This window comes from Castor canadensis, chromosome 2 (assembly GCF_047511655.1).
Source record: "Castor canadensis chromosome 2, mCasCan1.hap1v2, whole genome shotgun sequence".
NCBI lineage: Eukaryota > Metazoa > Chordata > Mammalia > Rodentia > Castoridae > Castor > Castor canadensis.
The window spans coordinates 78,752,507-78,779,471 of NC_133387.1; the positions used below are offsets into that span (position 1 = coordinate 78,752,507).

The 26,965-nt window shown below is 34.5% G+C and overlaps 1 protein-coding gene across 34 annotated transcripts in view; it reads left to right on the forward strand.

Annotated features, from left to right (window-relative positions):
• The window catches only part of Hdac9 (histone deacetylase 9), an 844,179-nt gene that overhangs the window by 431,642 nt on the left and 385,572 nt on the right, over positions 1-26,965 (forward strand). For 29 of the 34 annotated variants that reach the window (XR_012445228.1, XM_074065098.1, XM_074065099.1 and 26 more), the window contains 2 exons: positions 21,685-21,926; positions 25,993-26,143. Coding sequence is in view for 33 of the 34 variants with exons in the window: in XM_074065098.1 (XP_073921199.1) it covers positions 21,685-21,926; positions 25,993-26,143 (393 nt within the window). In the remaining variant the exon portion in view is untranslated. The remainder of the gene's footprint in view (positions 1-21,684; positions 21,927-25,992; positions 26,144-26,965) is intronic. The other 5 variants (XM_074065093.1, XM_074065094.1, XM_074065109.1 and 2 more) reach the window with 1 other exon arrangement.

The following is a 26,965-nucleotide window of genomic DNA, read 5'->3' on the forward strand; positions in this document are numbered from 1 at the left end:
ATAAGTGAAGAAATATTTAGTTCTATATGATAACCTTTTGTTGTTCCTAGATCTCTGTATAAACAGTTTAAATTATTTTCACAGATTCATTTAGAAAATATAAAATTCATTCATTTAATGTTTTTAGCAGATTCATATTGTAGTGCAGCCATAACCTAATATTTGAATATCTTTCTTCCCCCAACAGAAAGGCCAATACCTATTACTAACGAATTCCCATTCTCCTTTTCTTCCTTCCTCCTTCAGACAATCACTAACCTACTTTTTTTTGTCCCTATAAATTTGCCTGTTCTGGACATTTGATATAAATGAAATCACAAAATCTGTGGTCTTTTGTGACTGACTTTGTTTACTTAGCATATTTTGAAGTTCCATCCAAATTGTGGCACATATTGGTACTTCATTAACTTTTATCAATGCTGAATGATATTCCTTTGTATGCATTTAGCACATTTTATTTATCCCTTCATCAGTTGGTAGATATTTAGATTGTTCAGCTTTTTGGCAATTGGGACTAATACTGATAGGAACATTCACATACAAGATTTGTGTAGATGTTTTTCATTTCTCTTATATGTACTTTAGAATGGAATCACTGGGTCATCAGTACTTGCCAACAGTTGTTATACTCTCATCTTGATGTAGTATATATAAGGCAGCATCTCACTATAATTTTAATATGCATTCCGCTGAAGACTAATAATGGTGAATAACTGTTCAAGTTCTTATTGGTCATTTGTATATCTTATATGGAGAAAGGTCTTTTCAAGCCATGTTGATTATTTACCAGGTTGTTTGTATTTTGTTGCTGAGTTATAAGAATTTCTTTTATGTACTCTGCATAGACAGATCAATGGCTCACATTCCATGAGCTGATAGTATCATATTCAGGAAAACTTTCTTAATAGAGTCCAATTTACCTATTTTTCTTTTGTTAGTTTTTTTTTGGTTTTGTTAGATTTACCTTTGTTTTATTCTAAAGATTTTATAATTTTATCTCTTATGTTTTGTCTATGATCCAATATTGAGTTAATTTTTATGCATATATTTATCTATTTGTCCTAGTATCATTTGCTGTAGATTATTCTTTCTTCATTGAATTGCTAACATTCATCTTAAAATCAAATGACCTTAAATGTAAAGGTAACTTCTGTAGCCTAAATCCCATTGATCTGTACATCTTTCCTTTTGTCACTTCTTCATTGTCATCATCACATTACTGTCATTATTGTTATTGGCAGTACTGGAGTTTGAACTCAGAGCTTCACACTTGCTGGCACATACTCCATACTTGAGCCATACCTCCAGCCCTTTTTTCTTGTGATTATTTTTGAAGTAGGGTCTTGCTTTTTGTGCAAGCTGGCCTGGACCATGATTCTCATCATTAGTAGCTGAGATGACAGGCATGCACCACCATTTCCAGCATTTTTTAGTTGAGACAGGTGTCTTGAGACCCTTTTTTGCTCCAGCTGGCCTAGAATCACAATCCTCCAGATTTCAGCTTCCCAAGAAACTAGGATTACAGGCATGAGCCACTGGTATCCAGCTCACTTTATTTTTTTGGTTATTAAAACATTGTAGCAAGTTTAGAAATCAGGAATTGTAAATCTTTATTGATACTATTTTGGCTATTCATGGTTGCTTTCATCTCTACCTGAGTTTTTAAGATCAACTTGACTCTTCCTGGAGAAACAGTAGATGGAATTGTAATATGGGTTGCATTGAATTGATATGTCAATTTCAGGAGTATTGCTGTGTTAATGTTAAGTATTTCATCTATGAATATGGGATGTATTTCCATTAATTTAGATATCTTTCAATTTCTCCCCACAATGTTTTATAATTTAAATGCATGAATGTTGCACTTCTTGTTTTAAATTTATGTGTAAGAATTTTATTCATTTTGATATAGTTCATGTTATATCAACCCGCTATTTAGTTAGATTTTATATACTGAAAACTTTTCCAAGGACTCTCAATATATTATAATATAGTTTAATATAGTTTCATAGATAGAAAACCATAATGACTAAGAAAATAATTTATTGTCACTTTTGTGGTCTCAGATGATTTTGCCTCTTTATGAAAAAAGTATGTTCTTTTGCCTTCTGATTTTGATATAATAATAATTTTTAAAAAGCTCAAATTGCCATTGCAGGCTACCATAAGGTAAATATATTAATGATTTTGAAAAGAATTCCTGTTGGTTTTATCCTATTGGTCTTCCAATGCCACTGACTATACCTTGAAAGTGCCTCTCAAATTCATCCTTTTCTTCACATTCTGTGTTTGCAGGCTAATTATCCAGTGATTATCTTCTGTTATTGGTCATTTGTTTTAGTTTTTTCACTCCTCAGAAGTCTTTCTTTTACTCCTATTGACGCAGTTAATATTTCTCATTTCTGTGATTTCACATATCATTTAAGATGCTAAGTATTGACTCCTTCAAGGAGAAAACTCAAAATATGGTTTAAATTACCATCCCTATGTATCTATTCAAGTCAATACTGTAGTCTGTCTCATAGTCTCTGCCTTTTGTTTATTTTCTCTTTATGTCATCCTTTACATCTTGGTTACGTTGTAAATTTTTGAGAGCAATGACTTTATTCTCCTCACTGTTACAGTTTTAGAGCCTGTAGTTTAGAACCAAGAAGATGAATAAAGTTGCAGTACTACAGTTTTTAAAAATCCGTGACTATATGATGTTGATCACTCTTGCTTTTATGTCTGCCACATTGTGGCTAGTACTAATTTGATGAGAGATTTATTGAGCAATCAAAAGTTACTTTTTCAAGTTTGAAATAGTTCATTTTTTACTTGCTTAAGTTTCCAAATATTCTTTTTTAAAAAATTATGTTTTTGGCTTTATTTTACAATTTGGTTATCATTTGTATTTGCACACCAAAAAGAAGTTGGCATATAGCAATCTAAGTGAAGTAAAATCTAAGTGAAGTTTTGTTTTGTACAAAACAGAAGACGCAAATATTGAAGTATAATTTTTCCATTCTGAATAGCAATTATGTCACTATAATATTGATATTCTTTAGAATTACTTTGTGTCACAAGGTTCTGAGTCATTGGGTCTGTATTGCTGTTTCTTTTGATTAAGATGCTGCTTCTGTTACTAATATTTTGTCAATAGAATTTACTGAAATGCTATGCAAATTATTCAGAATTTCAATTTCCCTGATACATTTTTCCTGTAAATCTTAGCAAACGCTCTTCTCCAGAACATGACTTTAAGTTCATCTTTTAGCTTCCATTTTGCTTTGACTTTCTCGTATCATTAAACTCTAAATCCATGAAACCAGGAGTAAGGACTATATCTTTACTTCCTTTGCATGTCAAATCCCTAGGCTAGCATTGAGTAAACATATTTTTTAAAGTATCTCATGGTTTGTTTATTATACAATTTAAAATTGAGAATCTAAATATTTTCCAAAGGAAGGAAAATTTCTGAGAAAAATTTTTTTCTTAGCATCTTAATATCCAAGTTCTGCTTGCTTACCAGATGACTTAATCAGCACCATATCAGAGACAGCTTGCTGTGTTTACCATTGTTAGTTGGGCCAGCATATGTCCAAAACAGTTGGAACGAGAAAAACAGCATTGACTTGCAGCCTGAGTACAGGAGGAGGAGGAAAGAGTTCTTTAGTTATTAAAGGGGGCTAATGCTTTGGACAGTGTAGGGTACTTATGTAGGATTAAAAAAAGTGGGTGGGAATCATTTCAGCTAACGAAGAGAAATAGCTGCATTTTGAAGTATCTAAATGCACTGAAATAACAAAAGCAAATTGGTGATGTTGTCTTAGCTTTATTTTTATAAGCCTTTAAAAATAATCTTTTTTATGTTAACCAAAAAAGGGAATTCTAAGATATTTATAATGTTTTTTTTTTTCAGTTTTACCCTTGTGACTTCAGTTGGTTTTGTTATTTCTAATTCCTGGAAATTTTCTGTTTCTTTATTAAGTAATGTGCAAGCCCTTAAGTATCTATTACATTTCTTAGGATCAGAATCATATTTCTTAATTTTTCTCAAACTGGGTATTGTACTGTTCTATAGCAAAACTTTTCAAGTGAGAAAATGTCTATTCTAATTTTCATAAGTAACAAATAGCAATAAAGTAGACATTTTGTGTGTTACACCCTCTTGAGAATCAACTCTTGAAGAAAAAGATATATTTTCATTGAAACAGTGAATGGAAAGTAATGTTTTGCTATTTATAATGGAAGGTTTGTTGAGAAGTTTCCAAACACCACAATCAAGGAATAAAACAGTTTTGACCATAATTGAGTTTTATGTCTTAGGAAAACCCTGAGCTGGGGTAATTTTTAACAAGGTAAAATTTTTTCTCAGAAGTTCCTGCTTTCAACTCTCTGTCATTTCTTAGTTGAAAGGGGGTCTATTCCCCTTTTTTTCTGGTTAGAACCTTTCCTCCTGGTTATTGATTTATACAAAGGGTTAAAGAAGGCCAATAGTAATTGCCTCTAATGAACTATACTTTCTGATAGAGACAAAAATAAAATAAAATAAGACATTATACATATATTATATATAATTTTGAAGTCGGGAAGGAATAGCCTTGGCATAAGAAAGACTTGTTAATTACTACTTCAGTTTCTTTGTTTTATTTTTGCTTTATACATGAGGAACCCAAGACCCACAGAAATGAACAAGACTAGAAGTGTAGACTTAGTGCTCTCTCTGTCATGTATCTGTGGGAAAGACACTGGGCATTAGCCAGAAATTCAGGCAAGATTGATAGATAAGTTAGTTTATTCATTTTTTGATAGGATCAAGTAAGACCAAGGCCTGGTATTAATAGTGGATGTTACAGAAAAGTTTGGTGAAAGCATTTTCAGTCCAGGATTTAAGATGGAAGCTGGGCTTGCATCTTGAGACCTGGAGGTGAGAGTGCATACAGAAAGAGTTGTATCCAGTACTCTGAATCAACCCATTCCTCAGGTCCCAGTGCTTTGCTATCATGTCAAGTGTGTCAGACTTGGCTTCCTCTTTGCTGAAGATCAGTTTTTCTTAGGAGGTGCCTTAGTCATTTATGCAAATGGACATCTGCTGTGCCAGCCCCACCTGCTCTCCTAGACATGCCCAGAAATTTCTGAACCTTGCCTATGACTATATTCTGCATTGTGTCAAATTTACCTTTGGAGGAATAAACCCAAGTAGGCTTCCTACATGTATGTAATGGAGACGTGCTTACTGTGGCAGGTCGAATTTCCTTACTGAATGCAGGAATCACAAGGGATTCTGTCTCCCTGCTTCTCCCTCTACCACTCAAGGTGAGGAAACCCCAGCAACCCACAGAAGCCCTGAATGCTTACATTCCTCTTAGCTTATAGAGAAATTGCATCTATTTTTAATTTCTTTAACTGTGATGATATTTACTTGTTTTTTAATTTCAAGGATTGCAAATTTTAAACTACTGATTTAAAGCTTTTTTAAAGAAACTGAAACTTAAAATTTTGTATAACAAATGAGTTCTCAAGCTGCTGAATGTTCTGGTTTCATCCAAATTATATCATGAATTCTGCAGAAAATAAATAGAAGCCATTGGATTCAGAATGGCTTTGCTAAGCTCTCTGACTAGCAATGTATTTCCTATAATTTGGGTTAAATTAATTTAAAATCACATTAATATCTGGACGAACATTTGGGTAACTATATTTTCCATAAGTTTTTATTTTTATTTCCTTACAGTGCTTAACTACTAGGCCTATTTTTTTTGAGGTATGAAGTTTCTTTCGTGGTTTGGCTACAGATCTATCAGTAGGACATAATACCCAACCTTGTAGTTATTATTGCAGTTTTGAAATACATATGATGGTTCCTTAAAACCTCAAGGTTTTAAAATATTTAGTATAAACGAAATCAACCTACATGCTATTAACAAAGATTTAAATGTCAAATAAACACAATATTTTTAAATTCCTAAACATTCTTTTGCTAAACTCATCCAAATATTGATTTCTATAAGATATACTTGTCTTTTTAGCTTATATTTGTTCATACATGTATTTATAAGTTTAGGAATTATGTAGTGAGTTCTACACAGATGGACCAGTTTGTCTTTTCTTTTCTTTTATTGAAAGAAATTTTAATTGAACATGTAGTTGTTCTATATCTTGCTCTTTGCTCATGTCTCATGGAAAAGAGATGAATTAAGAGAATAACCCACCTAAATCTTTTAGTGTGAAACATTGTACAGTGTATTTCATTTAATACCATTCTAAATTAATATTTACCATGTTTTTAAACAGTCAAGTTAGAAAAATAACACTTGAAAATATTGTTGTAGCTGGATGCCAGTGAGTCATGTCTGTAATCCTAGCTACTCTGGAGACAGAGATCAAGAGGATCCTGGTTTCAAGCCAGCCTGGGCAAATAGTTCACAAGATATTGTCTCAAAAATATCCAACACATACAACAAAAGGGCTGGTGGAGTGACTCAAGTGGTAGAGCTTCTGCCTAACAAGTGCAAGGCCCTGAGTTCAAACACCAACACCACCAAAAATAATGCTAGAAATCGTGATGATTATGCTGATGATGTGTAGAAGGCATTGGCAAAGTCATTCCAACCTGTCTGCTGCCCATTATTCTTACATAACATGGGAATTATAAGGCTGCTGTATTCAAGGAGAAAATCCACAGCTAGTGCTCGGCGTATGTTCCTCATTTAAAATGCCGTCCTTTTTCTTTATATTTTTGTTTTCTACCTAGCTGCCGAATATGAAGAGCAAGCAATAACACTCAGAATTAATACATTAATCTAATGAAAATATTTAGGGCTTCTCTTACATGGTATTTTTCTTGTCAGCATATTCTGTTTTTTAATCATTCTAATTTTTAATCATTTTTTATTTTAGATAAAATAAATTATGGTAATTTTTTTCCTTCTACATTAAGCCAGTAAGGTAGAGAGGTAGTTTGGAAATTTCATTGTCACAGGGAAGTTCCAGTGTGTGACAATAAAAATTCACCTTCCATTCTCTCCAGCAAGGGTTGCTAAGCTCTTCCTGTCAGAGGCAGTTTGTAAATATTTTACTTTGCAGGCCATATTGACTATGTGGCACTCAAGTCTGTAGTGCAAAACAGCTGTAGACAGTACATGAATGAGGGCTGTGTTTCAATAAAACTATAAAAAATTAAATTTGAATTTCATATAATTTTCTTATGTCATAGAATTTTTTCCTTTTTTTAATAATCTTCACCAACTGTTTAAAAATGTGAAAATCATTCCTTGGTAAAGGTCTATAAAAAACAGAAGGTAGAGGACTTGGGTCATGGCTTAAGTGATAACACACTTGTATAGCAAGTGGGAGGCCTTGAGTTCCAACCCCAGTACTACCCAACCCCCATAAAAAAGCAAAACAACAAAAACCCCCAAAATCCCAGAGGCAGGCTGAATTTGTTCCATGTTTGCTGATTGATCCCTGCAAAACAGAGTTGTATTTCATTTTAATCCTTTCTATAATTTCTTATGAGTTTTAGATAAAAAGTTTCTACCTCAAAGTGCAGATGAACCATTTCAAGACCATGTTTGAAATGTTCAGATGCATTCTATAATGCTGAGAGTTTTCTCAATACAGGTTAGTTCTATAAACAAATATGATGAGTTCAACCAGAAGTAGAAATTTTAATGACAATCTAATTAAATAGAAGCCATATAAGATATTGCTGTATTTTCTTATGCCACATTATCGATATCTTTAATGCACAGATTCATATTTATATATTTGAAAACTGATTCTTCCTGACAGATTCAGGCTATTTTTGAGATAGATCCTTCTGATAATCTATTAAGTTTTACCTTTGTGGTCAGTAATTCTCTCTTATAACATACAGGGAATCGTGAACCAAGAAAAGTGCTGGAATATGAAAAAAAATATATCACAACAGTATATCAAATCTTTTCTCACACTGTCAAAAAACAGCTGTGTCTTACTGTTTTGTTACTACTTTCTTTCTTCATTAAAAAATAATCTAAAAATTTATGCACCATGCACTTGAACCTCATTAACACTGTTTACAGTTCATTGTGATTCCATATCTCTACTTCTGAAATAATCCAATGGGATTTAGTTAATCAAGTAGCAAAGATGACTTCATTATTAGGCAGTCTTAACCTCTGAGTCAGTAGATTTACAGATTGAGAAACAAGGCTATGGTGAAACTGAGGGGAAAATGTCTAGATGCAACAGATGTTTTTGGGTTCATGATTCCTTGTGCATTATAAGAGAGAATTACTGACCATGAGTGTATAACTTAATAGGTAAACAGAAATGTCTATCTCAAAATTAGTCTCGATCTGTCAGAAAAATCAAATAGCAAAGAGACAGGGCAAAATCCTAACTTTGAGATTTATAAGTACACAATTATTTCTTAAAAAGAGCATTGAAACCCAAATGTTAAGAAAGATGCATTAGACTTCCCTGAAAATATACAAATCTGTCAAAATATGCAGAAATATATTCAAACTACACATCTCTCTATGCAATATGTTGGCAATTGTAAATAAATGCTTTTCTTCATCTCTAGAAATAAAAATTTATAATAGTTTTAGCAAAAATGTTTCTGTCTCATATATATCAAGAGATACTACATAGTATAAAGAAAATTGAAGGATTTTGTAGAACTGTCCAAAGTTTGTAAAGACAATCAAACACCTATTATGTAGAACTGAAGTATCAGAATGGAGTGGTGAAGAATTAGATTCTGAGGCTGGGTGCTGTAGTTTAGGTCTTATTTTACCTCTTTTTTTTTTTTTTTTTTTTTCTGTGATAGGGTCACTCAAACTGTTTGGCCAGCCTGTCCTTGAACTGTGATCCTCCTGATCTCTGTCTCCTGAGTAGTTAGTTTTTCAGGTGTTGAGCCAGCAGTGGCCAGCTTGTTTTACCTCTTGATATTTGTGACCTTGGCCAAGTTCTTCTTTGGCTTGCCTTTTCCTTGTATGTAAGTAAGAGTTATAATCTAGTCTACTGGACAAGTTACCAGATAACACAACTTCATAATGTTGCAATGAAGGACAAAAGAACCGACACCTGCTTTTTATAAAGTATTCACAGCAGTGTTTGACATGTTACAAGTGCTTTATTCAGTGTTGGCTCCATTGTTTAAATAATAAAGATAACTCTCAAATCAACATTATACCATTCAGTTTGTCCTTACCCAAATTTGGAAAGATATATTTAGAATCAATATAGGGAAGTCATATTATTAGGATGCTTGAGTCCTGAAAACACACATATTTTAAAACTCACATATCGAAAGTGCTTCCTGACAAAAGATAGTGGGTATTTCTATTTACAAGCAAAAGTGGTGCCACCATGTGGCAATAACATAAATATAGCTGCCAATCCACTTGTTTTGGCAAGGCTTGAAATTGTGCAATGTTAGAGGAGTTTTCATGCTTTTAAAATGTACTTTTTTTCTAAATTGTGTACACAAAGTATAAATTTATTACTTTCAGTTCAGAATTTTCAAATTCCCACAATCCCAATTAAGGATGCATTATACTTTGAAAGCAGTAAAATAATTTGCCCCTGATGTGAATTTAGCAAAAGAAAGAAATGATGCCCTTAGAGCAGTGATTTTCAAACCAAACTTCATGGAATCTGGATTGGTAGAAGGAGAGAGACGGAAGGGAGTGAATGGGACATTGTTTCTTCCTCTTATTGCCCAAAACATTTGCATTCAGGTTGGTTTTTTTCTTTGTTGTTGTTGTTTGGGTTTTGGCAGTACTGGAGTTTGAACTCATGTCTTTATGTTTGTGAGGCAGGTGCTGTACTGCTTGAGTCAATACTCCAATCCTTTTTGCCCTGGTGACTTTTGAGATAAGGTCTTGCTCTTCGCCTAGGGAGGCCTGGACTTTGATCCTCCTATTTATGCTTCCCGCAGTAGTTGGAATAACAGGTTTGTGACCACTGTGCCCAGTGATTGGTTAAGATGGGATCCTGCAAACTCTTTACTCAGGCTGACCTCAAATCATGATCCTTCTGATCTCAGCCTCCCAAGAAGCTAGGATTACAGGCATGAGCCACTGTGCCCAGCTCTGCTGGTTTTGTATGTGGTACTACTAATAAAATTTTATTTGAAGGAATTGTCTTGCTGTTTAAAGAAATGTTTTCCCTTTATAAATGCTGTCCAATCCTATTTAAAAGGCTCTAGTAGGACTCTATGACTTTCTTTTGTTCTATTTTTGTAGTAAAGATTTCCTCAGAAATAAAAATAGAATACATTGGTTGAAGTCCTATTTCCAATCTGCAGAATGGAAAGAATAGAGAGGAGACAAGGAAAGGCTTTTTCTGAATCAAAAGGGAAAAGATGGGAGGTATCATGCAGAGAATTTCTGATCTTTTTCTCCTACTTTGCTTATACATTTTGATGTATGTGTTGTCTTAAATATATTAAGCATTGAAGTCTTCAGAAAATATTAGACTACTTTGTGTTGGTTGAAGGTAATTGTTTCTTGCTTAGCAGGACATAAAACTCAATAAAACTCTTTTTCTATCAAAATAACATACAACTATGTGATTCTGTGAATGAGGTTTCTTGATAGAAGAATGCAAATACACTCTTTGTAAAAGTTTACTAGGAGCTTGGCATGGTGGAACACGCCTATAATCCCATCTACTCAAGAGGTAGAGATCACAAGACTTGTTAAAGGCCAGCCCAGGCAGAAAGTCAGCAAGACTCTCTCAACAAACAAGCCGGGTGTGTTGGTACTGGTCTGTAAGCCTAGCCATGTGGCAGATGTAAGTAGGAGTGCTGTGGTCCGTGCCCAGCCTGGGCAAAAAATATGAGATCCTACCTGAAAAATAACTAAAGTAAAAAGGGCTGGAGTCATTGCTGAATAGATAGAACGCTTGCCTAGAGTGCATGCGGCCCTTAATTCGAAACCCCTTATTTGGTAAGTAAATAAGTGCAATTTGTGCTCAAAGAGTGCTGTGAAGGAGTGTATCTGCTTAGAGTCATTTATTCAAGTCATAGTTATCATTAGAGTCATATTACACACCACACAATGTATTACGTTCCAGAGTTACAAGGGATTGCTCTACTAATATTAGGTTTATATAAGAGGGAAGTTCTGTTAGCCATTTGTGAATAGCAATAACTTAATACTTGTCTATAACCTAACAGAAAATATAAGTTACAGAAAAATACGCAAGAATGAGGAGCAGTGTGTTTCACTGTGCTTGAAGTTCCTGTAGAAGACAACTTACTCTGTTGTATAGGCTGAATAAATAACTCTTTTAGATAAAAGTCTATTTTTCTATTTAAAACTACTAAACTTTCTCTTCTATTCAAGGTTTCATTTGCCAGGTACCTTTATATCAGATGACATTTTTACCTTGATGTACAAAGTAATATAGATTAGGTTTTTTAGTTCCTGTGACCTGAAAAGTCACAGAAATTGGATTGGTTTTGATTCCATAGGGCAAGGAGCTCAGCAAAGCTTTTACTCTAGTCTCAAATAGTAAAGAATTCACAAAACATTGCAATACTTTGGGAGTAAGTGTGGATTACAAATTAGTTGGCAATTCATGTTTGTGTTATGGTGTGTTATGACTGCTTAATTCAAAAGCATATTTGCAGAGAGAGAACTTGAATTAAATAAATCAAAATAGTAAAGGCTTTGATTAAAAAAGTTAGCTTGCTTTTAGTTTAAATGTTGATATTTCAAGGCCTACTGATATTTTAGTCATTTGTGGTTACTTTTGTTTCCTTTTCAGACCCCTGGGAAATAAGAGAATAGTAAATCAAAGCCCAGAATGCCTTTTGCATTTATTTTCTTTTCATTTATGCCATGTATTAGTGCACTTTAAGAAACTCAAAACACATGAGTCAAACAAAATCACTATGAGGGAGATATGTATGTCTGGACTCACCAAATTATGTAATTCTTATAAAAGTTATCCTTTTAATGTGTGATAATTTATGAATTCTTTTTAAGTCCATGATGATACTATCATTAATATTAACAATAGAAAATCATCTTGGGAGCATTTGCACTACTAAAGTGAAATTTGAGTGGTATTGTTATCAAACTAAGATTTTTTACTTTTTTCCCATTTCCTATTTTTCATGTTAAGTACATTCCAATTTATTAATTTAATTTTCCAGGAAAAAAGTGAATAGGCTTAAGTTTTAAAAAAAATCCAGCATCTTTCAGAGAAAAAAATCAAGTGTAGTTATTTGAGGTGAAATGTCAAATATTTTTATTAAATAAGTTTAAGAGGATTTTTTTAGGTTTATTGATTTCATTCTTCATTTTTCAAATCAGAGATTTGAAAAACAAAATTCACATTTTATTTTACAAAAATTACAATTTTCAAGTGTTCGACTAATTTTCTTGTAATATGAGGTAGTCATTCATGAATTTGGCATTGTTGTCTAAATAATTCAGGATGTGGTCCAAGTGAGGGAAAAGCATAAATGGGTGTTTTATTTTCCTCATGTTCTCCTTACCCACTTGGATTGCCGTAAAATGTCAACACATTAGGAGATACATTGGTGTTGAAGAATGCAGAATAGAAAAGCTTGAGATTGTTTTCAAGCAATTATTCACCATGGCCAGAATAATTCATGTTAGTCACCTGTCGATGACTTAAGCAGTATAGCAGTATGTACATCTGGAACTCAGTCAAAAATCTCAATGAGTAATTTCTTTAGGATTTTAGGTGAGTATACATATATGTAAACATATATATGCAAATGTGCATGTGTTTCTAATTTTACTTCCATGATATTCATTCATTCATTACTTCATTCCAGGCATACCCTGAGCCTGTGCTATGTTTTTATGCTGTAACAGTCCTTGAAAACATAGTTACTGCCCTTGCAGAATGTAGGAGAATAGTGATGAGTGGAGACAAAGAAATATTATGAAAATAATTACAAAAGTTAATGGGAAGATTCAATAAGATTCAGAAAGACATCATACATTAAGTTATGTCTTAGTCAAGATATGAAAGAGCTGGTTTAGAAAAATGATTGAGATTGGAAGACAGGTTTTGGGAAGCGAGAGCATCAAAAGAGAAACTGTAAGTCTCAGGAGAACATAGCATGTTCCAGGAACTGAAAGAACATGCCCATGCCCCCATGAAGGGAGGATAGATGCTGTTGAGGCTACAAACACAGAACGTCCACCATGGGGAAACAGGCCAGATGTGCGAAAGACTGAGACTCCACTGATGGGTGCTAGGGGGAGACAGACAGAGGACTGCTCTAGTCAAACTAGCAGTAGTAGTGGAGAGATCATGATCACTTCAGAAAATGTTTAAGAGCAGAAAACCTTATTCCTGTGGCTGACTATGGCTAGTAAACAGGAGAGAGAGGAGCCAAATATCCCTTCCAGGTTTCTCTGCCACATTTGTGACGAGATACTAAAGAAATGAGTAATGAGACAGCTAGAGGGAGAGTGCTGCTAGTAGCTATACGTACGGGTCACACATTTGGAATTAGCATTTAGGCTGGAGATAGAATGGTCACCCAATAGAAAGCAAATAAATCCCCAGGACTGAAAGAGATTTTCATGGAGAGTCCTGGAGAGAAAATAATGGAAATAAAATACAAGAAAATACTTAAAGAATTGGTGCTGCTGTGTAGTTACTGAGGGTAAAGAACTAGAAGAACAAAATACGAAAGGCAAATAGGCATCAGCTATCACTCTACCCAGTCAGTTTATGCTGTAATATTGCCAAAAGAATATAAAGAATGAAAGTGTGAATAAAATGCTAAGATTTTGTTTGTTTAGATACAATTCAGTTGTTAAAAGGAAAGGATAGGAGGTGATATCACAGAAGGGGAATAACAAGGTGGTTTAAATTAATATTCATGGAGTCAAAGGAAGAAAATGACTTCAGTTCTTTCACTTATTTACCAAAGCCCATGAATTCTGCTTGCAACAATGTCTTCTGTTCCTTACCCATACCACCTGCCCCCACTTCCACTGTTTTAATTCATTAGTCTGACAGAGAATTAGAGAAAGAAGAAGAAGATGGGTGATAGACTCTCTTCTCTAGTCTTTCATTCCAAGCTTTCCACTCCCACCGTGTAAGCCATTTTTTTTATCCCTTTCTTCTCTAAAACATATGATGTCAATTAATGCTCAGGAAAGAAGACAAAGGAAACTTGTTTTAGTCTCATTTACCTAGTCCTAGTCCTCACTCACACTAGGTAGGTTAGATTTTGTAAGTGAATAGACTCAGAGGCTACTGCAGTTGAAAAGCTTGTCTTTACAGAATACTGTTTTCTCCCACACTGCCTGCTTTGTGTCACAACTGATCCTGGTCTGTCTTTCTAACCTTCGATATCACCTGTGCCCAACAGGTGTCCAGTCCCACCAAGTCACGTGCAGTGTCCCCTCCTTTTTCCTTTTTTTGTCTTTCTGCCCTGAGTTCACTAATGCCTTTTTAATGGCATAGGGAGTGGCAGGCAACCATGTTTTCTGTTTGTTTGTTTGTTTTGTTTTTTGTGGAGCCTTTTCTTACTCTAACTGGAATACTCAGTGGCTTCTTAAAAAAAAAAAGATATCCCTGTAATGAGTGACATGGCTTTCATGGTCTTCTATTTATAGAACCTAATCACCCTGTCCTATGCCAGCCAATTCCATGGTATATATACTTCCTTGTGAGCTCTGGTAAGGAGCGATGACATCGTATTTCTCATTTCTATTTCCATTTTATTTAGCAGAGTAATAGCATGCACTCAAAAATGTCTGAATTTAATTAATACAGAAAGAGGATAGTGGGCCAAAACTACAGTGTAAAAGGTTTGAAGAAAAACTGCTGGAGAATGTGGTATAGCTCCTGAGGAGATAACAGGAAATCAGCCTCCAGAGGTAGGGTGAAAGCTGACTGTTGTGATGTTTGTTGGGAAAGAAGTGTCTTATAATCCATTACACATACATGGTTCAGGGGAAAAAAAGAAATTGAAAAATAGACTTGTTAAAAAAACAATCTTTGCAAGCATTGGTCACCCCCATCCTGTTTGCAGACCTTGGAGTGCAAGAGTCCAGAGAACTTTTTCCCAGGGCACTCTGTGAGGGAAGGAGTAGCTTCTGTGACTGGAGGTCTTTTGTGACTCTGGACCCCTAGGAGCATGATGGTGACATCCACAGAGAGAGAAGTGACTGGTTTTTCTGAAGGTAGCACCATCTAATTCACAGTCCCCTTTTCCAGCCTGTGATGTTTGACAGGTGTCTTGGCCTGGTATCCACAATGATGCTTCACACCTGGTAGTCTAGTGCAAAGAAATAACCCTCAGTACCAGTGATAAGCTTCTTCTTGGTGGGCCCTAAAACATTAAGGACAAGCTTCCGATTTCCATTTTATGTCACCTTCTTCAGTAGCTTTACTCTATAGACAAGCTCAGAGACCCCATTCCACACTCAGAAGTCTACAAGCCTAACCTTGTCTTTAATCACCATATCTCAAGATGGTGGCAGCCATGGCTCCAAGGCAAAATTAATTATCAGAAAGAAATATAAGCTAGTTGGAAAATAAAGTCTAGCTCTTTCAGGGACCTCATGGATATTTGTAAGGTGATCACTATAAGCAATGGCAAGGAAGTGGCAGTGAAGCTAGAGTCCTAGAATCTCCGAATCCAAGAAAAGTAGGTGCAGTTTCAGAGCACCTGCTACCCAAGGTGGGATTGGTATCTGACACATGAGATAGTATGATTAAGAGAAAGACTACAGCGTGCTACTATTCATGGATCTTCTTCCACATAGTCTTCAAGACCTTGTGGTATCCGTTTAAGAAGGGTCACAATGAAAATTACACTTGTTACCTTACCAGAAGACTAGTAGAATTGCATATGTGCAAACATAGAGTTTAATTTGCAGTAACTTTAAACCTCCAAACCTCCTAATTGACATTGAGTTGTCACCACTGTAAGTTATTCCTTACTAATTTTGGTTTGGCCAAAAAGCAGCATAGAGAGAAGCTAATCTCTCTGCACTTCCTGATAAGTAAGCATCAGTATACATCTTGGTATTAATCAGTTTCAGAGATGGCATAGTATCATTACCATACATGTTGATGTATTTTAATAGAACCAGCCTGCCATAGCATGTTTGCAACAAAGAAAGAGAAATACAAAAAGCTAATGATAGATGAACACTCCTATTGAAGTTTTATGTGAGAGGTTCCCTTAAGAACTTGACAGATACTTCAACTATTGTTTTGCATACTTTGAAGAAGCCTTGATTACATGTATGGGAGATAGCTCTATTCCACAGTATCTTCCAGCATCCAAATTAGTGATAGTAACTAAATGTTTGATTGGACAATGTGAAAGGAGAAAATAGCACAGTAGACAGCCTCTCCCAGTGAACTAAGTCAGCAGGCCCAAACTTTCACAGGTACATTAAAAAAAAAAGAGAGAGAAAAAGAAGAATTGATGAAGATGATTCCTATTTCATCAATGGCTACTTCATCAATGGTTATGGCTCTACTACTTGAGCTATAACCCTAGCCCCTAGAAAAGTTAACCAAATAATTGACCCACACCAATTGGTAGTGAGTATACCTATGCAAATCTCTGTGTGTGTGTGAGAGTGTGTGTATGTGTGTGAAAACCTGTATTTTGAACTGTACTACTTTGAGAGTGCCGTGAACAGTCTTCAGCTGTGGAGATGGTTGTACATGGATGAAATTGTGTATTCTTAAAATCTTTCTTCCATCCCTGGGGTTTACAAGTTATTCACTTGGAAACATTCTTAAAATGAATGTTTTCTTGTTTGTGAGCAAGCAGATAACACAGCAACCAAGGACCTGCTCTTAAGCATGTGGAAATTCTCCCCACTTACCTGTGCTATGAATAACAGCATCTGAAGTAAAGAATTGAGAAGCACTGCAAGGCTGCTAGATTTATTCTTAGCACTCTGAATTAACTCTTAATAGCCCTAGAATTACAAAAAATTATTTCTCACAGAAACTTAAAGCAAACATGTATGTATGTTGCTTAAATTAATGTAATTACTATAAATTTCTATATGAAACGCGTATGTATGTTGCTTAAATAAATGTAATTACTACAAATTTCTATATGATCTCAGATTATTTTTGATTTTGAAATGGGAGATTTTTCATTTACAAGCTTATGAAAAATTAAAAATTACTTCTAAAAATTGCACCTATCCATAAACATTACAGTAATACTTGTCAAAGAAATAAGAAAGACTATGAAGAGAGAATGAATAGGATTTTATAAAGTGGTAATTAAGACTAGTTAATATACATCTAGAAGAGTTCTGGCTGGGCATTTGGCATGTAATGATAATAAGAATCTAAAATTTTATGTATACATATATACATATGTTTATTTGCATGTATTTGTAATCTCAGACAGACAAAATCCAAATAAAGTTAATTATGCCATGATTCTTTTTCACATGTGCCATGAGACACGGAGATCTGTTAAAAACCAACATGATTTATTTATTATTAATGCTAGTACTAATATTCATTGTCATTGACTTCCTTCTAACTTACGTATCACTGATCATCTGTTCTAAGTAATTTGTGAGCAATTTTGCATGTTCCCAAACAAGGAATGTTGTGAAAAGAGATGATCCCATTTAGTCACTGTTTAAACTGGGGGTTAGTTTTTCCTTGTAATTGATTATGTCTAGTTAGGATAATGGAGCAGTTATAGACAATGTCTTTCTTTCATTTTCTGTGGTATGAAAGTGACTAACTTGTTGAAACTCAGCCCTAGTATTGTGTTACTATTATTGTTCCTAGAGAGGCTTATTAGACTGTCACCAAAGATGTAAGAAAAACCCAACATTCCTTTTGGAATTGTCACCCACAATGTAGTTAATGCTAAGAATAGAAAGAATGGCTATGATACGAGTCTGATTAGGCAGAGATGAGCTATTGTCCAAGTAACAGGAACTAATCCAGTGGGCCAAAGATGACCTACCCAGAACGATCAGTTTACTGATTGCCATTTCTCTCTGAGTTTGATGAAATATTCAAACCTTTGCTCTCCTCTCTGCAAGCACTATTGATTTCTTGTATAAACGCTGCTATATTTAGTCTAGACAAATGGAATGTGGATTGCTGCTGAATAAATTGGATGAAAGACTGGGATCTTGCCTGCCGCTTTCTCTCAGTCTTGGGCAATTATTTATAATCAAGAGCAGTTTTTGTAAGTTGAGGGTGATTTTTCACAATTTAGTGATTAGTCTGTGAACAAAGGCAAGCAGTTAGACACAATCATTTCTGTTGGGATAGCAGGTTAAGAAGCCAAATTACCCTTTGAGGTTTACAATAACTGTTACAGAGAGTTGTGGGGTTTTTTTCCCTTATCTTTTTGTTATTTGAAAATATTTTAAGGGTTTGATGTTTTAGTTAGATGGACAATAGGAATGCAGGTAAGGAGAAACTCTAGGGTCTTTTGAAATTTTACATTTTGTCTTTAGAGTTAAATTCTGAACTTTGCTTTTGGGGGTTTCCATGTAAAAACTGAAGACTACAATTTGACAGTTTTAATTAAAAAAATGAAATATGTCATTTACAGTCATTGCTTTTGGTGGGAATTATGCCATCTCTTTAATTTAGTGCTCAAAATCTCATGTTACTACAGAAGCTTGACTGAAGGCTCTCCCTTTGGCATTACAGCTAGGAGATCTTACAGGCCATCATCTTCACTGAATGTCAAACTTGTCACAATTAATTTCTTTTCTTCACAGATACCATGTTTTAGAATACATTACCAAACTATAGTTTATTAGCAACTTTCTTTCCCATTTTCATTAAAGTGTCACCTAAAGTACCACCAACACAAGCATATGATCAATGCCTAGAAAAAGAGTCAGTGTAGGCAATGAAGATTGATGTCAGTCTACATGCATGTGCACACACACTTCAAATGACAGGCAAGGCACTTAGCCCTTTAGGATGTGAAGCCTTATCTATGGACAGAATTTCTGATAGGCTTTCTTAACTCACTGAAAGTAACTCTTAAATCTACATGGAATATTAACTATGTAACTGCCCAACCTGGAATCTTTAAATCTAAACTAGAGACTTATAGAGGTAGGCAGAATATTAGTTGAAATTTTGGAAAGTGGAAGTGGGAGAATCAGTCATATTTTCATCTAAATTACAGTGATTCTCTTCTCTGTATCACCAATCTTTGCTGTTATATTTCACCAACTTGTTTAAAAACCTGGGTGAGGACAAAAATTGCTGTCTTTTTTTTTTAACTACCAAACCCCAATATCTAAAATGAAACCTGGAGTTTTAAGGGGCTCAGTAAATGTATATTGACTTAGTTATGTTGATGGGGTTTAAGTGGTTATCATAGTATAAATGCCACTTTTTATTAGTTTTTCATTGAATGTTGTAACAGCATTTTAAATGTTCTCATAAACATTATTTTTCGCAATTGCATATTTTTCTACCAAATGGATGTGACATGTTTTTCTTAGACATTTTCTTGTAGTTAGTGATTTCAATTATAATAAAAGTAATACTCCAGTAAGCAATATGGCATTGAACTGTTTTTTTCTCTCATTAGTATTGTCTCTGGAGGATTTATTTCTAAAAGTGGCAAACCCAAATCAAATGGTAGAACTCTTTAACACCTCTTGATACATTATCACCAAATTGATTTTGGAGGCATTTTATGCCAATTGTCAGTACCTCTTGTAATAAACAATTCTATATATTATATGCTTATGCTACATAGTGGATATTATGCATAGACAGAAGTCTATACATGAATCATGTAAGTTATACTTAATAATTAGATATAGCTGCTTTATTTTTATCAATAAATTTGCATTTCTTTACAAGTGAAGATGATTTTCAGTTGCTGAGTTGTATGCTTTCCTTTGTTTTCCTAAATGATTTTATTTTATAACTTTAGCAGAACTCTATTTACTATTTTATGTTCACATGTGGTCCTTGTATTTTCGTTTTGTTCACTACTAAATATTGATTATTTTAATATTCAGTAAATTTTCATTTTTGTGTGATAAAAAAACAGAAACAAAATTTTTAAGTGCTATTTGCTGTGAATACTTTGAATCAGTGAGACTTTTAACAACTTTGTTGTTGTTACTATAATTATCTCCATTTTACAGATGAGGGAACTGAAGCCTAGTTGAGTTAACATACTCAGGGTCGAATAGGTAGAAAAATGGGAATATGCATTTTGGTTTTAAAACAACAGAAGAAAACTAGAATACTGTGTGTCCAGTTACCAGAGCATTTAACACTTTTGGATAATTTTTCAATTAAAAATCGATTATTATTGCTGGATGTGGTGGCCCATGCCTACAATCCTAGCTACTTGGGAGGCAAAGATTAGGATGATTGTGATTCAAGGCCAGCTTGGGCAAAAAGTGAGATGCCGTCTCAACCAATAAGCCTAGTACATGCCTGTTGCCTAGCTCCATAACTACACAGGAGCCATAAGTAGGATTGAGGTCCAGAGCAGCCTGGGCATAAATGAAAGACCCTGTTTGAAAAATAACTGAACCAAAGTGGATGAGCTCCGACCTAGCAAGCATGAATCTGAGTACAAACTCCAACACCAATAACAGCAAAAAATCAGTTATTTCTGTCTACACTGAACCTGAATGCTTTTTCCTCGTCAGTAATTGGTTAGATCTGAGTAGCAGCTTACTTTTTTTGAAGTGCCATACCATCCACTTTCCCTTACAAAATGCTAACCTGTTTCATTTAGTTACAAAAACTTTTCTGATTCCCATAGGTAAAGGTTATACTTAAAATATTTAACCACCAATTTGGCGTGGTCACTGACCATTCAGAATGCACACTGCCATAAATAACCCAGTGTTTGCACTTTCCTACTTAACCCATTCCTTTTAGGAAGTAGCATTTGTATTCACTAGAAGTTGTGTTAAGCATTTTATGTATGTTACCTAATGTCATTCCTATTAATTTAAATATTATCTTCTGTAGTTATTCTGAGATTACCAAATATTTCTTTTATCAATAGTTTGATTTTTATTTATTTATTTTTTGGCTATACTGGGTGTTGAACTCACAACCTTGCATTTGCTAGACAGATGCTCCACCTCTTTTTGCATTGGTTATTGTTGAGATAGGAACTTGCCTCATAGCCATGCTGGACTGAACTGTGATGCTCCTATTTGTACTTCCTCCTTAGTAGCTGGGATGACAGGCACATGCCACCATGCATAGCCTGTTCTGTTTAGAGGGAGTCTTGTAAACTTTTTGCCCAGGCTGACCTGGAGCTGCAATCCTCAGCCTCCAGCATAGCTGGGATGACAGGCAGGCAGCATTGATGGTGCACAAATTTAGCTCTGCTAGAAGTTCTCTCTTGTATTACATCTTTCCTTCAGTGTCATATTTCTTGGTCGTAAGCTGATAAGAGGTCCAATAGAAAAAGTCTTATGTATGACTTTGATACCAGTAAATAATTTAATCTACCTCCTTGAAAAAGAAATATAGAAGGTGCATGGCAGAGTACAAATTGCATATAGTCCACTCATCAAAACTAATATAAAAAAGTCTATCATCATCATAAAGAAATGACAGATTCATTCACATAAAAATTGTACAGGGTATAGTGTCTTTTATGTTTTGTTTTTTTTTTTCAAATGAGTGTGCTAATTTCTACATGTCTATTCTCACTCTCTTTTCTCTTTCCTGACTCTCCAGTGGATGTGAAGTCAGAGGTTCCCGTGGGCCTGGAGCCCATCTCACCTTTAGACCTAAGGACAGACCTCAGGATGATGATGCCTGTGGTGGACCCTGTGGTTCGTGAGAAACAACTGCAGCAAGAGTTACTTCTTATTCAGCAGCAGCAACAAATCCAGAAGCAGCTCCTGATAGCAGAATTTCAGAAACAGCATGAGAACTTGACCCGGCAGCACCAGGCTCAGCTTCAGGAGCACATCAAGGTAGCAGATGTCTTTGTGTTGACCTTCTCAGACAGGGTGTATGCACCATAACATGGGGATAGGAATTACCGTGCACATACTGAGGGGGACACTTCACTGTGAAGACATGACCTGTCACTTGAAGGAAATGGTGTCTCTATCTTGGGTGAATTCTTGCTACAAACCCACTGTGTTCCTTGGAGAGGCCTTACCACGCTTACCTTTTAGCTTATAGAGTCACTGCTAGGGAACAGTCACTTCCCACTCTCGTTTAAATTCTGTCTAATGTGTTCATTTCTCCCATGTACTCACCACCAAAAAGAACCAGGAGCATAGAAAGACATACTGTATATTTCTAAAGCACCTACATGGACTATTTATCAGAGAGGATAATCAGTCATCTTATGTGAACAGAGAAAGCCTTTTGTTTTTTGTTTTTGTTTTTAATCTTTGGTCAACTAGTAGATATTCTGAATATGTCCTAAGCTTCCTTACAGGAAAGAATTCTTAGCATGTATATTCAAAATAAAATAGCAAAATAAAACCTCAAGGGAGTTTTATATGGAGAAACTGGTGCTAATATATCAATGCTTTCATAGACTTAGATAAGAAATTGTTAAAAGGAATTGAGAATAGTTGAAATTTTGAGACTTGAGTTGTGTTGCTTATACCAAAAGAAATGTATTTATAGTCCCAAATTACTAAATGATGCCTTATATTGTTATCAGATTATTTTATATGTGCCTGTATATTCTATTTTATATACTCACAGAGAAATATTGCTTTACCTTTATTTGTAAATTGTTTCGACAATGTAACAAAGACATTTAAACACAACGATCTTTTAGTTTGATTAAGAAGATATTTAATTGAATGTATTATGATAGCAATACAAAGAGATCACGTCTTTAAAATAAAATTTTATTCTTATAGCCAACTCCTTCAAAGATTATTTAAATATATGATGATCTATTCATATAATAAATTATGGATTATATTATATCATGTTTTATTAGGCTTCCTTCTAGGTATTTAATCTATCACTTCATATCAAATACAAGCTCATGGATGTGGAGCTAATACATAACCAAGCTTTGCTAATATTATATAATTTTATTACATTATACTACAATGTCTGAGAAGATGAAACTGCTATCTTGTTCACTATGTTCCTTGTCTTACAAAATATTTTCTTAGCTATTGAAGGCCTATAGTATCTTATTTGCTTATAAATAATCAACACCTGATACAAAATATAATTTTCTTCTTTTATTAGTAAACTTTCCTAAAAGAATTTATATAATATTGATCTATAAGATAATCTTAAAAATAAGAGTAAGTATTTTCTTTTGGGTCACTTGTGAAATCAATAACACTTAATTTTGAATGAATGCTAAAACCTATTCAAATTTGATTTTTGAAACAATAATAGGAACACTGATGTCTAGATCTCTTTCTTCAGTCTCTCCAGGCATGATAGGATGGTAGTGATGCATAAGAAAAAATTATATTCTTCACCATACTTTATTACCATTATTAGTTGCTTGTCTTTGGATGTCTTCTTATCATTTATGTTTGGTGCCTTTCATGTCTATTAGATTAATGTAAATTATGAGTAATTTATTATTTGCTTGTGTTCAAAAGCTAGTAGTAATAAGTAGGTAATTGCTTTTGTGTCACAAACAAAATGACACAGCAGGTTTATTGACATCTGGAAAATATTGGAAAAGAGGATCTTAAGAGAACAAGGATTATGAGATAGCTAAAAGGAAAACTTAGGTCTTAAAATGACTTTTCGAAGAAAGTTATTGCTTTCAGAAAGAGAAGACATACTTTTAATATTAGAAAGTTATTTCTTTTTGAAGTTTTTATTTTATTTGTTTTGTTGCTTTATTATGGGCAAGGCTAAAAGTCGATGCTTTTAACATTCATTTAGATTTTATGCATATGAGGAAGACAAGGTGAATGATACTTCCGATTATATTAGCTTTTGACTCTTGGCGCTGTAATAATTAACAGCTGTTGCGTTCGATGCTGTTATCCCAGTTTTCGACCCAGTAAACTAAGGCAGACAGAAAGAATGTAACTTTCTAAAGCTACACAGCCAGTCAGTAGTTACTCCAAGATTTCAAGATTTCTTTTCTTGCCTTATCTTCTCCAAAGCTCCCAAATCACCCTGTCTTGCTCCAGGGCTGAACATCTGGAAACAGAAGGGTGAAGTTCTGTTTCTTTCTATTTTTAAAAACCTTGTTCCTGCACGCTTTACAATCTGTAGTAACTATGGCTATTAGTTTGTGTGCTTTTCTAGATTCTTAAAGCTCAGTTGTACTGGGGCGTGGTGAAGCCCCAGTGCCTGTATACATTAAAACAGAGTTATGCAGCGTTAAGCACTTTTTTTCTTTTTACAGTACTAGGGGTTGAACCCAGAGCCTGTACGTGCTAGGCAAGAGCTCCACTGCTTGAGCTATGCCACACCCCCATCTCCTGTCTTTTTTCTTTTTTTTTTTAAGATATGGTCTTGTTAACTTTGTACAGGAGGGCCTTAAACTTATAATCCTATTGCCTCTTCCTCCTGAATAGCTGGAATTATAGACCTGTGCCACCACAACCACCCCCCGAGTTATGAATTCCTAAGCAACACTGGAACATCTAAAAACATCCACTAAGGTTTTAGCATCAAGCCAAAATACCAACATTTTAATATAGAGAATAACCAAAAGTTCTTATAACCAGATCCTTTGGGACTAGTAAAAATACCATGGTTGACATACAGAGTTGTCTTCCTGTTGCTCCAGAGTGAGCCTGAAGTCATTCTGTATAGCTTTTTATTTTTGTTCTATTACATTTTGGTATAAAATTCAGAGTTTTAGGTGCCTATCCAATATTAAAAAAAACTTGTTCATTAGTATTAAAAGTTACAAATGGTAATAATCAAGATTTGTATGTTTCAAATCTAAAAAAAGTAAACTTTATATGTATTAGGAGTGTTATATGTGAGGGAGATTATTCTCTACCTTACATATGATGAACCAAGGGTCTGAACATTTTAGCAACCTGTCTAGGTCTCATCCACACTAATGTCAGAGGCTCAATAAAACTCAGAAGTCTTTAGTTATTCTTCAGTGAGCACAATTATGTTCTTCATAGGTGTATTTCTCAGTCTGAAAGCAAACTGACATCTCAATATGGTTGTTCAGAATGAATGAATGTCTCAGGCTGGCAGAAATGGCTCAAATGGTAGAGCACTTGCCTGGCCCTGAGTTCAATCCCTGGTACTGCAAAAAAAAAAAAAAAACGCCTCATCTATTCATGTTATTCATCATTTGGAAGTGAATTCATGGGATTCAGAAAGCCACATGGTGTTACATTAGAGTGTAGGTGTTTAGGTTTACCTAAGTGATTTCATTTAGACCAATGTCTCTAATCTAAAACTTTCCATGTGCTAGATGAAAGATTAAATTCTTTGGCTATTTTGAAAGTAGAATTTATTACTGATACCTAAATTTTCTTAGTCTACTGAGAATTTTCTCTTAAGGCTTTGAAATTTTTAGTCTTCATTCTATTTCAGGTAGACTTCCCCAAAATTAACTCACATCTCATCATTGTATTCACTGTGACTATTTTTACACAATTTCTCAGGGTAAGAACTGAAGATTTCAGTGGTTTATTTATAAAGTGAGAGACTTTGTAAAATATACTTCTGGGCAGTCCCTGCCTTTGTTTTTTCATAGATTTCATATGCATAAAGGAAAGTTACTAAGAAAATAAAGATTTGATAAACAGAAACTGAAGATTTAATTGAGAAAGTAAATATTTAATCAACCTGAAGGGATTTGGTAGTTATTTTTGATAGGGAGGTACAAGTAATGGAGTTACCTAAAAACTTGTTTGCTGGTGATCTTAAGACCATCATGACATTGGTTGCTTGTCTTCAGATTTCAACAATTTTTTTTTTAAAGAGCGGGTAAAAATATAAATGAAATACAAACAAGTTACAAAAGCCCCTAACATTTCAATTTCGGGCAGTCAATGATGACTATGAAGCTTAAAGAAATTGCACACTCTCATGTCTTTCTCTTCTCGCAAGTTGCAACAGGAACTTCTAGCCATAAAACAACAGCAAGAACTCCTAGAAAAGGAGCAGAAACTGGAGCAGCAGAGGCAAGAACAGGAAGTAGAGAGGCATCGCCGAGAACAGCAACTTCCTCCTCTCAGAGGCAAAGATAGAGGACGAGAAAGTAAGGGCACCAGGGTAAAAGACGGACTCTCTTCCCTCATCTTTAGCTGATCATTATTCAGAAGGAAGCCTGATAAAGAGTGGAATTAAACTTGTCGAAACTACCTGTGTTTAATTAACATAATAAATATGGACTCAAATGTAAAGCTCTGATAATTTGCCTACCGGCTCTTTATTCAGTCTGCAGAGCACCACGAATAACATTGGCAATGCTGTGAATTTCTGTTGTTTTTTTTTTACTTTAAAAAATAATGTCATACGAACATAATCTCATGTAAGATACCTTGCTTAATAATAAAGTTATGTCCACATCTCCTTACTCTGCCTGCCTTCCTCCTATCCAAGTAATAATTGCTCTGTAAGTCACATCTTACCTCCACTTAGAGTTTCCGCATACTCGAACTTTGAGAAGATTTTAGGCAGAACACTTGCATAAGAACCATCCACAAGAGGGAGACAGACCCAAATAATTCCTCTGTATTAGGTCAGTTCAAACTCAGGTCGTCTCAAGGTTTAAAATTTGATGACTTGAACTGAAATTGTCAGCAATACTTATTTGTTTAATGCTCACAGAGCTTTTAAAAAAAGTTAAGTTTTTCAGCCTAGACACTGAGAAAAGATCATTTAAATGTATTTAAGGGATCTGAAAAAATTGCCCAAGATTCCTGACTTTTTTTTGTGTGTTCCTCAGCACTGTTTTTTAAACTTAAAAATGTTAATATTAATTCTAGGAATCCCCTTTCTGCAAAAGAAATTTTAGTAACTCATTGAAGGTCTTTTGAAAATTGGAAGTTTAAGTAACAGTGGTAAAGCATCACCATGC